At 42.9% G+C, this 15,008-nt stretch overlaps 1 protein-coding gene across 5 annotated transcripts in view; it reads left to right on the plus strand.

Moving 5' to 3' along the window:
• The window catches only part of NF1 (neurofibromin 1), an 83,543-nt gene that overhangs the window by 16,061 nt on the left and 52,474 nt on the right, over positions 1-15,008 (plus strand). For 2 of the 5 annotated variants that reach the window (XR_009820141.1, XR_009820140.1), the window contains exons 10-29: positions 115-237; positions 530-604; positions 1,283-1,414; positions 4,172-4,306; positions 4,817-4,930; positions 5,758-5,837; positions 7,208-7,331; positions 7,592-7,735; positions 8,177-8,423; positions 8,741-8,814; positions 8,923-9,006; positions 9,610-10,050; positions 10,445-10,584; positions 11,068-11,190; positions 11,621-11,704; positions 12,219-12,335; positions 12,899-13,080; positions 13,187-13,398; positions 14,027-14,188; positions 14,555-14,644. Coding sequence is in view for 2 of the 5 variants with exons in the window: in XM_062012609.1 (XP_061868593.1) it covers positions 115-237; positions 530-604; positions 1,283-1,414; positions 4,172-4,306; positions 4,817-4,930; positions 5,758-5,837; positions 7,208-7,331; positions 7,592-7,735; positions 8,177-8,423; positions 8,741-8,814; positions 8,923-9,006; positions 9,610-10,050; positions 10,445-10,584; positions 11,068-11,190; positions 11,621-11,704; positions 12,219-12,335; positions 12,899-13,080; positions 13,187-13,398; positions 14,027-14,188; positions 14,555-14,658 (2,897 nt within the window). In the remaining 3 variants the exon portion in view is untranslated. Of the gene's footprint in view, positions 1-114; positions 238-529; positions 605-1,282; positions 1,415-4,171; positions 4,307-4,816; positions 4,931-5,757; positions 5,838-7,207; positions 7,332-7,591; positions 7,736-8,176; positions 8,424-8,740; positions 8,815-8,922; positions 9,007-9,609; positions 10,051-10,444; positions 10,585-11,067; positions 11,191-11,620; positions 11,705-12,218; positions 12,336-12,898; positions 13,081-13,186; positions 13,399-14,026; positions 14,189-14,554; positions 14,659-15,008 lie in introns of all 5 variants that reach the window. The other 3 variants (XM_062012609.1, XM_062012610.1, XR_009820142.1) reach the window with 2 other exon arrangements.

Here is a 15,008-nt window from a genome sequence, read left to right on the forward strand (position 1 = left end):
GAATTTCTCTGTAATTAAACACCAGCCTTTCTCAGTGGAAAGTTTTGTATTGGAAGTGGATAAGAATGATCTTGGCATCTGACCTATATATCTCTCTTTTTTTGAAATACATAGAATTTGCTGTTCAATCCAAGCAAACCCTTTTCAAGAGGCAATCAAAACGCAGATGTGGACCTTATGATTGACTGCTTAGTATCCTGCTTCCGCATAAACCCTCACAATAACCAACACTTCAAGGTGAGAACACTACTTACTGGTAAGTCGTTCTCCACGCACTGTTGATGAGCTGTCAGTTATAAAAGATATGCTAACAGCAGATGGAAGCACATAAATAAGCTCAACCGTGTAAATATCCTTAGTAATAAACCCCTGCATGTTCTTATAAACCTTTTCTTGTCTGATTGGAGTTTCTCGTGTTTAGATTTGACAGCTTTGTCAACTTAGTAAAAAGGCTCCAGTATGTTACTCAGTGTGATAAGGAAGATGGCAAAGATGTTCCTAAGTGGCTTTTTATGTACTTTTATTGTAGATCTGCTTGGCACAGAATTCCCCATCAACGTTTCATTACGTTCTGGTCAATTCGCTTCACCGAATAATCACAAATGTAAGTTCTGAATGTGTTTGATCTCCCAGCAATCTGTGGCTTCCTTTCAGATCAATATCTGCCTATTAAATACAGTTTGAATAGTAGGCCAAATCTTATTGCCTGTATCCATGCACCAGGAGTTGCTGGTAATGAGTCTTTGTTCATGCTGTCCACCAGTTGGATCCCCAGTTTGAGAGCTTCTGTTAGAGTATAAAAATTCAGTACAAATCTGCCTTAGTACCCTGTGATGTGGGATGACAAAAGACTCTGATGCTGCCTGGATGTGTAATAGGTTCTGCTTTACTGATACATCAGAAACACTCTCAGGACGTGCATAGTTACGCCACCTTTGGGTACTTCTGTTGTGTTGGAATGAGAACTTGGGGCAAGAGCAAGCCTCTGTGAACTTCAGTAGTGTTAGACCAGAGGAAATGCTGGCTGCAAGAAATATTTTGAAAGTTTGTTCAGTTGTTCAATTTTCTGTTGTACTTCAAGTCACTAAAATGTGACTTCAGTCTCTGCACCCTTCAGGAACACTTTCCTGACCAGTGTGAAAACAGAGTCAGTGCTGAGCAACTCCTGCGTAAGCGTTGGTTATACCTCAGCTTTGGTAGCATTTGGAGGGTTAGAGGGAATGACAGTGTAGCTTATGGATGGGCAGTTCAAGATTGGAGCATTTCTGTGTGTTGATTCTAGTCTGCACTGGACTGGTGGCCCAAGATCGATGCGGTGTACTGCCATTCCATGGAGCTGCGCAGCATGTTCAGCGAGACCCTTCACAAGGCGATCCAGGGCTGTGGCGCACACCCGGCCATCCGCATGACGCCGGTAAGGCTTCCAAAGAAGCTGTTAAAACACAAACTTGCTGTTTTTCCTGTGTCTCTATTCCATTCCAGCTTTTTTACTCATTAACTTTAGACTGGAAACTAGAGGGGGGATGAACATTGCAATCCAAAAAGCAACAGAGAGCCGTACATGCTCTGTAGACCTCGCCGATTCCGGTGTGCTGACTGTTTCTGGTCAGTTAGCGATGTGTGTTTCTCAGTTTTCATGCTGTTTTCAAACTGTGGCAACATAGAAGTATTTCTTCTCTAACTGTCCTCTGTGGCTAACTGTTCATGTTAAGCTTTCTTGCTTTGTGAGTAACTAGGTAATATGCCCATTCTTGTTTAACCTGAAAAACAAAAGCATTCTGTATGTGAAGGTAACCTGAAAACTGCAATGCTTTTACCATGATTGGAATGAGTGTCTCCTCTTTTCATTTGTCTTGCTTGCTTTGTGTTGAGCAAGTTGACTGTTTGGTCTTGGTGGCAGCAACAAAGTAAATTTCAGGCATTATGAATTAAAGTCAGTGTTCTTGGTTGTCTTGGAAGAAGTCTTGAATAAATTCAGTCTGTAGTCCATCCAGAACTTGTGAAGAAGTTCCCGTGCAGCTGTGCTGCCCTTTCTTTGAGCTTTCCATTTAGGGCTTTCCATACCTCAAGTGAACTTTGATACATGAAAATATTCCTGTTGGGCTTCTGAAATGAAAGCAAATGATCCAAATACCTTCAGTTGAAAGCTGCGAGATGTTTAACTTGCTTTTCACATGTGTGTATTCGTCTGTTGAGAAAACAGCAGGGATATCGTAATGGCAACTCTGACATTGATTGGTGGTGCTTTGTCTTCTGCTTCTTATTTTCCGTTCTTATTGGCTGCTGTCGCTCTCATGGTCAGATGCCAACCAGTCACTGTTTTGCATGGCAGTGGGCCTCTGTTGCTGTAAGTATGACCCATTGTAACTACCGCAGAAAAGCCTTTCCTTGCTCTGACTTTTCTGTGCATAGTTACCGCTGCAGTCACCCCACTTCCCCTGGGACACTCGGGGGAGCATGTTCTACGTAGGAGTGCAGGGCTGGAGGAGACCTCGGCAGTGCTGCTCTTGGCAGTTGCAAGGCCATCCCAATCAAACCAGTTGAGCTCCTTCCAAGAAGGAAAGGCTTTCTGTTGGTTCTGTTCTTTTCTGTCTGCCCCCACTTTTCCATTCACGATGCTTTTCCAGAATCTCCCCACTTGGTGCTTTTCACTGTTATCTAATTTCCAGCCTAAACTTAATTATGTCTAACTTACCCCTACCTGTTTTTGTTCCAGTGTTGACTGATAGCTTCAAACTGGTGTTTATCCCCTTGTTGTATTGCAGAGAGCAGTCATGTCCCTGTCTGTGTATTGATAGTCTTTAGTTTTGAGTGTGTGGAGTAAACAAATTGCTTCCCAGAAATAAATCAGCTTCTTTTGCCATGGGCCTGTTCTCAGGATTCCCTAACTGTAGCAAATAAGGTTTAGCACAGGATTAGTTACCTCTGCCATTGTGGTATCAATTTCTCAATCAGATGCTTTTTATGTGGTAAATTTGATTCTGCATATTTCCACTGGAACTATTCAGTAAAGCAGCACAAGGTTCTAATTCCTTGCAGAAGTTAATTGTACAGAGTCATATCTCTTCAGTTACCTTGAGGATGATTTCAAGTGGTTTTTTGGTTCAAGTTACTGTCTTGTAACTCCCTTGGTAGCTGTAGGCAAAAGTACTCATTCAGTCCCTGCTGACAGAAGATTAAAATAATGAAACTATAAATTCAATAAACTCACTGAAGAGAGGTTAAAGCCTCTTGTCTTTGGACACACTGGGAACTGATGACCTCGAGGTCACGCTTTTTTAATCTGTGTGTACACACACACACACAAATCTCTGTAGTGTGTAGATTTGGATTCAGCATGCATCCAATTTGGTTTTGTTGAGATGAAGAAACTGCAGTGGATTGCCATACAGGCAGGTGATTTGCTTTGGAGGATTGTGCACACTGTAGGATTGAGGCATAACTCAATTTCCAACATCCTCCCTCCAGGAAGCATCCCACACATGTACTGGTCCTGTTGCTACCTGGATCCTGTTACGTGAGCAGCAGTGGTAGAATATGATAACAATTCACACTGGAGTCAAACCAGAACACCTTATGTGAGCTCTCAGTACATCCCTTAAAATGCCTTAAAATGCCCTCCCTCCCACCTAAGGAAGCTGACTGGTGCTGAATCTTTTTACTGATTTTTTTTGGGTGGAGCTGGGTTTATTTTTCAGTGAAGCAATGCACTGTGCACCTTCTCAAAACTAAAAGGTTCATTTTGCAGAGGCTGTAGAGATGAAGGTGCTGTCATCAGGCCTGTGGTTATGGTACTGAGAATATTTTGCCTTTGGAAAGCAGTTCCCTTACTGGGGAGCATTTACTTTTCTTTCTTTCTCAGACCACAGTAAACTCCTGTAAATGATTTTTCGTTCTTTTATCTACTTTTCCTCTGCCACAGTTTGTCTTAGGCAAAACTTGGGCTGTGACCACATGCAGCTCACTCAAACAATTCTTAAGGAAACTAAAGATATAAGAAAGTGATGGCACATGCACGTGTAAAAGGGGATTTTTAAGCAGAGTGAATTTAATACACTTTAAAACTTTTTAATGAATTATAACTTGTAAAAGCAATGCACTTCATAAGATCTTTAACTGCTGTGTAGTAGACTACCTTGCTGACAGTGACTGTGATTTTTCCTTCCATCAGAGTCTTACATTTAAGGAGAAAATGACAAGCCTTAAATTTAAAGAAAAACCTACTGATTTGGAAACCAGAAGCTACAAGTTCTTGCTCTTATCCTTGGTAAAACTGATCCATGCTGATCCAAAGCTTTTGCTCTGTGTAAGTAAATGCTGAAATTTACTTTTGAAGCTATTAAAATTAAAAACATAAACCTGGTGTCTGGGATGCTTCCCTACTCATTCTTTTCTCTGGTTATAATGCTGCTGTGCTTTCAAAGGAAAAAGGCAAAACCAAAAAGAATCTGGAAGAAATTTCACAGCACCAGAGCAACACAATGAAAGGGAGCACAGAGATCTGTAACTCTGAAGGGAAGAATAGAAGAACAACAGAAGTAAAGTGAGGGGGGGAATTAGTCATCCTTGCCATGAGCAGACACAGATGTGTCTTGGATCTTCCATGTTTTTCAGTCTGTTTATTTTACAATATGACAGTTTTGGTAAAGGTCTGATATGGAAGGGGATAGCACAGCTTAAAAGGTACTCTAAAATCTTAAAGATCCATAAATCCATGTGGTTTGCTTACAGCATTGCTGTGGTAGCAGTGCTCAGTGTCATGGGCAGTCATTGAAAGGCTTTACAACTTAATGCTGCATTCCCTTTTGCTGTTTAGAATCCAAGGAAGCAAGGGCCTGAGACACAGGGTAGCACGGCTGAACTGATTACAGGCCTTGTACAACTGGTTCCCCAGTCCAGCATGCCAGATATAGCACAAGAAGCCATGGAGGTAAGGAGTAAATGTTCCTTATGCCAGATGATCAGCACACAGACAAATCAAGGCGTTGGTAGAAACTCTGAAGCATTCATTGATCAGCTGTGAGGTTCTGGTTCAGTGTTTGGTCTCTGTTGATCCTTTTCTGTCTCCTGCACTGAAAGTTTTGCTGAAAACACTGAAAGCCTTGACCACACAGAGTTGTTCAGCTCCTGTGTTCCATCTTTGCAGAGAGCACCATTAACTTGCCCTTTTTCTTCAGTGTCTCTGAGTGAGTGTGAGAAAAATGCTTAAGGCAGTGGCTGGTGCTGTGTTCAGTTGTGAATTGGAGGAGGTGATGGGTGGGAGGGGTGGGTGAGATACTTTAAGGCTACTCAGATCTTCCCACTAGCTTGGTCTGAAGAAGCTGTATGTTAGTCAATGTCTACTGCTATGTATCAATATATGAAACAGTTACAGATAGTTCAGTGGTGGATTTCAAGAGTGTTTCTTGTATTTGGATAATCCTTTTCAGTGTGAGGATCTCTGGGGAGACAGTAGCATTGCTGTGGTCAGTTACAGGAACTTGGAGATTGGAAAGTTTTGGCCATTATGTAACTTAATTTCAATGTGCTGCTCAGTCTTGAATCTATATTGATCTTGATCCCGTCTAACTGATTATTGGCTTAACTGTCTGAGGATTGGCCTCTCATGTCTGTTTTTGTAGGTTAGTAATTAGATTCTGAAGTATTTGTTTAAGCTAAGAAGCAATTGATAATGACTACTTCAGTGTTGCTGCAGAACATGAGGGGCTGGGGTTTTAAACACTGCTTTTAAATGAAACTGCTCTGTTTGCAATTTAGGCCTTGCTAGTTCTTCACCAGTTAGACAGCATTGACTTGTGGAATCCTGATGCACCTATAGAGACATTCTGGGAAATTAGGTATGTAAGTTAACTTCTGTAAACCAGAGAAACAGCTGTTTTCATTTGTCTTCTCTTCTGAAACAGCCATGAGTGTTTTGGGAAAGCTGTGCAACCTGCAGTCAGACTCATTCTGTGTGTTCATGAAGAAGCTCTGTGTGTACAGAGCTGTGTGCTGTAGTAGGATATACTGCTTGTACTACCTGAATTTAATGCAGATGCAGTAACAAACATTTTTCTGGCTTTCTTAATGACTCTTCAGGCTGATATTAAGGTCTAGAAGTGATTGTTAGGTTGAAAAGCTAGATAGTCTTCCTCCTCATTCAAGTGTTTGCTGCTTGTTTACATTCTGTTTTCTCCTTTTGTGACTGAGGGAGGGTGATGCTAAGCAATTCTAGCTGTGTGGATTTACTAACCTAGACTCTGAAGCCCTCACCTAATAGAAGGTGGTGATTTGCCCTGTAATCTCCACTGGTCTTGCCTGTGTATTTAAGGAAATGTAATTCAGTGGAGTTGTGTTGCTCTGTGTAACTCCATCACAGCTGTTGCAGTTGATTTCTTGGAGAATGTAAAGGGAAATACAGTTCAAAACAAGTCAGAATGACACCAGGTACTGAACTGAGAAGCAGGAATCTGTAAACTTGGAAACCCAAGGGTTGTGTGAGCTAAACACTGAAAAAATCAGTGGTCTCATGTGAGTTTGTCCTGATGTTTGTTTAGCAAAAAGGGAACAACAGTCTAGGAGGAACACTCTGAGCAGCACCAAGGAATTGGCCTGAATGACTGCTAAACAGGGCCAGGGGGATTGTGCTGGGATAGGTTTGGGGCTGAGCCCTGCCTAGATGGGTGACAACTAAAACTTATTCCTAAAGGTTCTCATAGTAGAAGTGAGTTTGTGATCTGTTCGGGCTGGGGGAAAAACCCATTAAAATTGACACTAATTTGGACCCTTTGGCAGTTTTAACAGAGAGTGTGAGGCCTGAATGGATATGAAGAAGGAACATCCCTAGATGTGTTCCTTCCAGAACAGAGTTGAGACACGTTGTCAGAGCAGTGTAGGTAAACTTGTACTGCCACTGTCTGTGCTGTATCTGTTCTGTGGATAAATTGAGGACTTCTGAAGCGACAGCCCTGGAGTCTGGACTTCTAACAAGTACCCAAATTGCTTAACTTCCTCTAGGGAGCTAAAAAGGCCAGCTGGGAGGTGGGAAGGGTCAGAGGGGAGCTTGTCATTTAGAGCATACACCTATGTTCTCTCTGTTGCATCTTTTAAGATGTGATGCTGGTCTGTGTATAGGACGTTCATGCTAAGTGCCTATTTCTGTGTAAAATGTAGTTGCATCTTCTGTTACTAGCTTGGGAAGCTAATGCTGAGTTTCATTCTGCTGCAGTTCACAAATGCTTTTCTATATCTGCAAGAAGCTAACCAGCCAGCAGATGCTCAGCAGCACAGAAATCCTCAAGTGGCTCCGAGAGATTCTCATCTGTAGGAATAAATTTCTTCTAAAAAACAAAGTGAGTAAATGTTAACATCTGTCTGTTGGGATCATTAAAACAAGCTCAGACTTGCTGTGTTACCTTCTGAATTGAAGAGGTACTGGAAAATAAAATGGGACTTGTGTTTTTTCTGTCTGACCTGAAAGCAGCTGAGCTGACATCAGCAGGAAACTGTCTTAGCTGTGGTGTACAGTGTGCTTGGAACAGGCCTCTTTCAGCAAGAGGATTTTTAAGTTTCAATGACTTCTTAAAAAGTTGATTTCCCCCCTTGTTCATAGCAATCAGATCGGAGCTCCTGCCAGTTTCTCTTCCTTTATGATGGCTCTGGGGGTGGAACCAGTCAAATTTCTCTGGACCATGAGGAGATGATACGCTGTGCTCCAGGACCTGCGCTCAGGAAAGGGAAAGGGAATTCTTCCATGGTAAGTAATAAATGATAACGATTCTTTCCGACCCGTGGGGGGAAAAGCCTGTGTGCAGGTAGAGTGAAATTACCTTGGGAGTAATTTGTAACTATTAGGATGAATTTTTTCTGAGGAGGAAGAGAGACACCTGGATCCTGCCTTGTGGATGTAATGGAAGAGGAGTTTTAGAATATATTTTACGAGCCAAAACTTTCATTTTGTCTTTTGATGTGCACTTGTCTCCTCAGTGACATTTTCCTCACTGCGTGGTCGTTCTTATGAGAGCAGCAGCTTCTGAGCCGCAGTGGCTGTGCAGCAGCGGGTGCGAGCTCTGATCATGTTTAGAGTTGCTTATTCCTAGTTGGATGAAAGCAGAACTGTTTGGAGAAGGTGGGGTTTTAGTAAAGTTGCCACATTCATAAGCAATATTACCAAATCTGGACCTGTGTGTCTCCCAAGGAAAGCACAGCAGGATGCAGCGGGACACCCATCTGTCGCCAGGCCCAGACCAAGCTGGAAGTCGCCTTGTACATGTTTCTGTGGAGCCCAGATATTGAGGCAGTGCTCGTGGCAATGTCCTGTTTCCGTCACCTCTGTGAGGAAGCAGATATCAGATGTGGAGTAGATGAAGTCTCTGTGCATAATTTTCTGCCAAACTACAATACTTTCATGGAGTTCGCATCTGTGAGCAATATGATGTCAACAGGTAAGAGTCATGAATGTGTCACCCTGTACCTGTTGAGTGAGTCTGTTACTTGTGTTTGAGTTCTTTAGGCAGGTTGAGATTCTTGATTTGGTTTCTGCTCCTGCTTTCACTGAAATACCTCAATTGTTGAAGCTGTTGGAAGGAGCAGGGAGTTTGGGTGACTAGTTCATCAGTTTCAAAGTGTAACAGGAATCTTTTCCTGAACACTGTAAGGGGATCTGTTCCTCTCTTAATTTAGTAGTTATTTCCCAAGATCTCGTCCTTGATGTAAATGAGGTATCAGAAACCTTGGTGAGATGTTCTGTGCCTGTTTGTAGGGAGAGCAGCTCTTCAGAAACGAGTGATGGCGTTGTTAAGACGCATTGAGCATCCGACTGCAGGCAACACAGAGGTGAGCTGGCTGCTCCGTTTGGGTGCTCGTTGCATGCACAGGTTTTGGAAACAAAATACTATCACTAAAAGCTGTTCTGAAGTTAAACCTTGATCTGTCTTGTTTTAGGCCTGGGAGGATACACATGCAAAATGGGAACAAGCCACAAAGCTGATTCTTAACTACCCAAAGACCAAAATGGAGGATGGGCAGGTGACTGACTTTTTCTATAGGTTCAATCCTTAGAAATCAAAAAGAACTGTTTAAGCTTATTTATTTATTTAAAGGAATTGGATTTCAATCTAGAAAATGAGTTTTGTAGACAGACTTGACTCCCATGAAAGTACTCTGAAAAAATAACAGGAGTCAGTTGTCCACTGTACTTGTTAGGAGACCAAGGAGTGGTTTGACTTAAAGTGCTGGAAGAGAGATGGAGGCTGAGAAATGGCCAAAAAGAACAGTGAAAAACTCTGGAATGCTGAGAGAGAAAATAGGAAGTCTCTTCCACTGGAAGCTGTTAAACCAGCTGCTGGCTGTCAGGGTTTAAGCCTGCTTTATCTTGGTGCAGAGCAGGGAATTGCCTGGGCAGCCTCCTCGTGCTTTTTAGCTCTCCTTTTCCAGCTTCTCTGCAAACGGTGCTGCCGAATGGATTCCTGTTCCTGCTGCCACAGGAAACCACCAAAGGTGAATCTGAGGCAGTTCTTGAGACAGGAACTGCAAGTGGCAGGACATGTTACAGAACACTGCAGAGTCGTGACCTGTTCCCATGAGGTGTCTCTAACAGAAGAGGTTTCATCTCCAGCTGCTCTTTTGCAGGTGGCTGAAAGTCTTCACAAGACAATTGTGAAGAGACGGATGTCGCACGTCAGCGGGGGAGGCTCCATAGACCTGTCTGACACGGATTCTCTTCAGGAGTGGATCAACATGACGGGGTTCCTGTGCGCCCTCGGGGGCGTGTGCCTGCAGCATCGCAGCAACGCGGGCTTGGCAACCTACAGTCCCCCCATGGGCCCTGTCAACGAGCGCAAGGGCTCCATGATCTCCATGGTGTCCACGGAGGGCAACGCAGAGACTCCCGTTAGCAAGTTCATCGATCGGTTGTTAACGCTCATGGTCTGTAACCACGAGAAAGTGGGGCTGCAGATACGGACCAACATTAAAGATCTTGTGGGTTTGGAGCTGAGTCCAGCACTTTACCCAATGCTGTTTAACAAACTGAAGAACACCATCAGCAAGTTCTTTGATTCTCAAGGGCAGGTAAGGTGGTGATACGTTCCTTCACATTTGGCTTGGTAAAAAAGTGTCAGACTTGTCTTTCACGTGGGTACAAAAACCCTGCCAGCACTGAGGTTGTGTTTCACAGCATGCAGTGGTAATCACCTCACTTGTGATTCCAGGGTGTATTTAACATCAAGTAATTGAAAACATTCTGGAGTTCTTAGTGAACTCTTGAGTACAGATCTGTGAGAGATGTTCTCAGAATCGTTATGGCTGGCAGTGCTGATGTTTAATCTTGACATGTTTTGGAACTCTTTGCCTAGGTGACAGCTAGAAAAATGTCCAGTAGATTTCTGAAGTACTGCAGTACATTTGGTAAATGCCCTTTGACTTGTATGTTTAAACAATTAAGGTCAGTAATTTTCTCCTGCAGGTTTTGTTAACGGAGACCAACACACAATTTGTAGAACAAACCATTGCTATAATGAAGAATTTGCTTGACAATCATACAGAAGGGAGCTCAGAACACCTTGGACAAGCTAGTATTGAGACAATGATGCTGAATCTTGTTAGGTAAGAAATCCCGTGGACCTTTCTGTACGAAGTGACGTGTTTAAGAAGTGGAGTAGAGCTTTCTAGTTTCTCTCTCCTGCCTGCAGCCATGGAGAAGCAGCAGCTCACTTTCTGATCATCCTCCTTATGGATCTGACAACTTCAGTTATGAAGATGATTTACACTGTAGCATAACGTGTGCTGATGGAGGGTGACTTTCTTATCTATACAGTGGAGTTAGTGGTTAAAAATCATCTGGTGGGCAGATTTCTGATCATTTTTATACTAATAGAAAACGTCTTTGTCCAGAAGCAATTTATTACTGGCCTTGAGCTGACAGAGGGGCTGGCTTGCTCGAGGAGGGGGGAAAAAGGTAGCCCAAGCAGTTGGTAACCCATTGTGCCAGCCTGAAGGTTCTAGCTGTGAGCTGAAAAGCTTTGTCATATACGTGGGCTTTGAAGTGACATCAAGTATTTAGTTCATGTTTTTGGTTTTTTGCTTCAGGTATGTGCGTGTGCTGGGAAATTTGGTGCACGCCATTCAAATAAAAACTAAGCTCTGTCAGTTAGTAGAAGTAATGATGGAAAGGAGAGATGACCTGTCATTTTGCCAAGAAATGAAATTTAGGTAAGTTTAGTGTGCTGTGTGTGTAGGATGTTGTAGTGTGGACAAGCTGCATTTTGTTTGGTTATGTCTTTAGAAAAACAAACCAAAACCTGCCTCACACAAGTGTTTTTGGCACAGTGATGGTACCCCCCCTCCTTGTCTTCAGACTAATTTAGAGCTTGGTGCTGCCTCAAAATGTTATTTTGCTTGTGGGGATACTAAACACATGTGAAGTTCTGTGTGTGGGATGCAGACTGAGGTATTACTTGGTGTGGCAGAATTCGTTCAGTTCATCCTCAGTGAGATAGTTCACAATTCCTACACTGGATTTGTGATCATTAGGACTGTTGCCAGCAGTGGTGGTTGTGTTGGAGGGTAGGGCAGTAAAAACCCACAAAAGCCAAAACAACAAAAGACCCCAAAGCTGAAGCAATTTCTCTGTCTATAACAGGAACAAAATGGTGGAATATTTGACAGACTGGGTTATGGGAACATCTAACCAAGCAACGGATGAGGATGTGAAATGCTTGACAAGGTAAGAAAGGACACTCTTAAACTGCTTCTGAAGTTGCTAACAGTGTTCCAGGCAGCATTTGATGCCCGGAGATGAGCTGGTTCATGTTGACTTCCCTGAGGTGGCTGGTTGGTTTGTTTTATTTTAAATCTATTGGGTTTATTTAATCCCTTTTCTGATTGAGCATTGGGATCGAACAACTTGTTTGCTAGAGCTGTGTCTTCCTGTGATGCATTCTGAAGAACAGAATGATCAAACATTGTAGTGTTGAATTTGTACTTCACTGCTTTGTGAATGACAGATTGGGTTTGCAGTTGTCCCCAGGAGACACACTGCTTGCAGCTGTGCAGAGGTGTAAAGGCTCTTCCCCTGACGGCCACAACTCTGCTACAATAACTCTTTTTTTATAAGATTCTTTTCAAGTGCAGCTATGTGTGAGGCAGAGAGAGTGGGTACTGGATGGGAAAAATACCAAGGGGAGGGAAAGGCTGAGCCTTGATGAACTGAGTCTCAGCTTGAGAATTTGTTTATTCAGAGATTTGGACCAAGCGAGTATGGAAGCAGTGGTGTCTCTGCTCGCTGGACTTCCACTGCAGCCTGAAGAAGGAGATGGTGTGGAGCTGATGGAAGCGAAGTCTCAGTTGTTTCTTAAGTAAGTAGTGACCTTTCTGTAGACTCAGAGTAGGCAGTGACTCTTAAGTAGATCCTCACTATGACTTGTATTTCCAACCTTGGTTTTTCTTCTGTCAGAAATAATTTGATCCAAAGAGGAGTTACCTCATATATCCCATCTGGGAAATCTCTGCCTCCTAAGCTGATGGAGACATTTTATTTAGAATATAATGATAAAATCTGGCTTTGTTTCTGCTGAATGCAGATGTTTGCTGGATTAATTCATGGCAGGCATTGCCTTGCTTTGATATGATGTTTTTATCCATGAAACTTAAAATCTCTGTCAAGACATCTGTTTGTAGAGGCACACCTGTGAAATTCACTTGCTTGTTGTAAGAAAAGTTGCACACAAATCCTAGGACAGAGCCTTCTTGCTGTCCCAGTACATTGGGAAGTTTGGGCCATGTTACAAGGACGATTACTTGGGGCAGTACAAGAGGTTTTTGGAGGCCTATTATCTGTTTACTGCTGTATCCAATCTTTGCAGGCATTTGCCTCTGCAGAACCTGTTTTACTTATCCAAGTCTTTGCCTCTTTCTTTAGATATTTCACACTGTTTATGAACCTCCTGAATGACTGCAGTGAAGTTGAAGATGAAAGCACGCAGACAGGCGGCAGGAAACGCGGGATGTCGCGCCGACTGGCTTCGCTGCGGCACTGCACCGTCCTCGCCATGTCCAACTTACTCAACGCCAACGTGGACAGTGGTCTTATGCACTCAATAGGTAAAGTAGTGACCAGATAACTCTGCATAACTGAATACATAATGAAGACATTGGTATTTCATTTATTTTTACATCTTCCTTAGTAGTTCTGGGTTCTTTTAATCAGGCTTGGGCTATCATAAAGACCTGCAAACAAGAGCCACGTTTATGGAAGTCCTCACCAAAATTCTGCAGCAGGGAACAGAATTTGATACGTTAGCAGAAACAGTGCTAGCAGATCGGTTTGAGAGATTGGTGGAGTTGGTTACAATGATGGGTGATCAGGGGGAGCTTCCTATTGCTATGGCTTTAGCCAATGTGGTGCCTTGTTCTCAGTGGGTAAGTTGATTCATGCCTTTTATTTCCTATATTTATAAAACCAGTAAGACTTGGGATAAAAATTAGTGCAGACATTAAGGGTGTAACAGCAGTCTGCTGAGGAGAGCTTAGACCTGCTGTTTGTGGCAGCCTTTCCTATGGTGTCCTCAGGAAGTGTACTGAAGCCAGTTGTCACAGGTCTGGATTATAAGCAGCATGTTTATAGTAACTAGTTAATATCTAGGAATAATTTTACCTATGGTTATTGTAATAAATGCATCTCTTGGGGCTGGTTGGTTGTTAGAGTGGGTATACTCTGATGCAGACAGACAGAGCTATATTTGCTTCTGTAGTCTTTAGCAAGATGAACTGAGCTTTGTTAGATAGCAGAATAACTGCCCATCCAGCTGGACTAACCATTATGAGTTTGTATGACTGGATTTCATGAGGCAGAGTTTTAGACAAGCAATGGCATAACAACTATTTAAAGGGAGAATGTGTGTGCTTAGTTCAATATTTACCTGCCAGACTCCACAGCAAATGTAAGGTGTTAGTACAAACTGCCTGGGGGGGTCAGAGTTCTCTGTTTTGGTGTGTGCTTACTTTGGCTCACTACGGGTCAGATTAACTTCTCACTGCTTCCTTTAAGGATGAGCTAGCTCGTGTCCTGGTCACGCTCTTTGATTCTCGGCACTTGCTCTATCAGCTGCTCTGGAACATGTTTTCCAAGGAAGTGGAACTGGCAGATTCCATGCAGACACTCTTCCGAGGAAACAGCCTGGCCAGTAAAATAATGACGTTCTGTTTTAAGGTACATGATCTGATCCTTCTCCCTGCTACAGCCCACTTCAGTAACAGGAAAAGTTCAGTAACAGAAGAGTAGGAAGCTACCAGTCTGTGGTGTTAAGCACTTGAGTAGCTGGATTAGCTGAAGACAATACAGTTGCCTTTGGCTCTCAGTTTCAGTTAGTCTCAGCTCTCATATCTGTTAAGTTTGCCTTGAATGTTCTGATTTGTGATGAACTCTTGTCACACCCAACTGAGAAATGCAAATCTGTCTCATGCCAAAGCAAATACAGAGTTTTCAGACTCTTCAAACACTTAGAGACAGTTTTGTTGTGATCCTGTGAATTGCTGTGTTGATCTGGCTGCCTATTCTGATTTCCTTTCTGTACAGGTATATGGTGCTACATATTTGCAGAAGCTTTTGGAGCCTTTGTTAAGGACTGTGATCACATCCCCTGAATGGCAGCATGTTAGCTTTGAGGTGGATCCAACAAGGTTTGAGATTCAAGTGGGGGAGTAAATGTATTCATTTGTAAACACGGTTCCCAGTCATTTCAAAGACAGTAGGATTCCTTTTTCCTTGTTGCAGATGTTTTGCTCATACTTTCATACTTTTCCACTTCTCACTTTACCAGACACATTGATTGTATCTGCAGTCCTTGTGCCCAGGGAGAGTTGTACAGAGCTGTACCGCACAGTGGGGCGAGGTTTGCTGCATGTCCTCGTATCTCTGAGAGGATGATTAGATGAGAGGATGATAGAGGGCTCCTGCAGGACCTCTTCTCCTACTTGCTAGTCCCTATTTCTATGTAGGCCACTAATGTGGAGATTTCCAGTAGTACCAT

This window comes from Colius striatus, chromosome 20 (assembly GCF_028858725.1).
Source record: "Colius striatus isolate bColStr4 chromosome 20, bColStr4.1.hap1, whole genome shotgun sequence".
Lineage (NCBI taxonomy): Eukaryota > Metazoa > Chordata > Aves > Coliiformes > Coliidae > Colius > Colius striatus.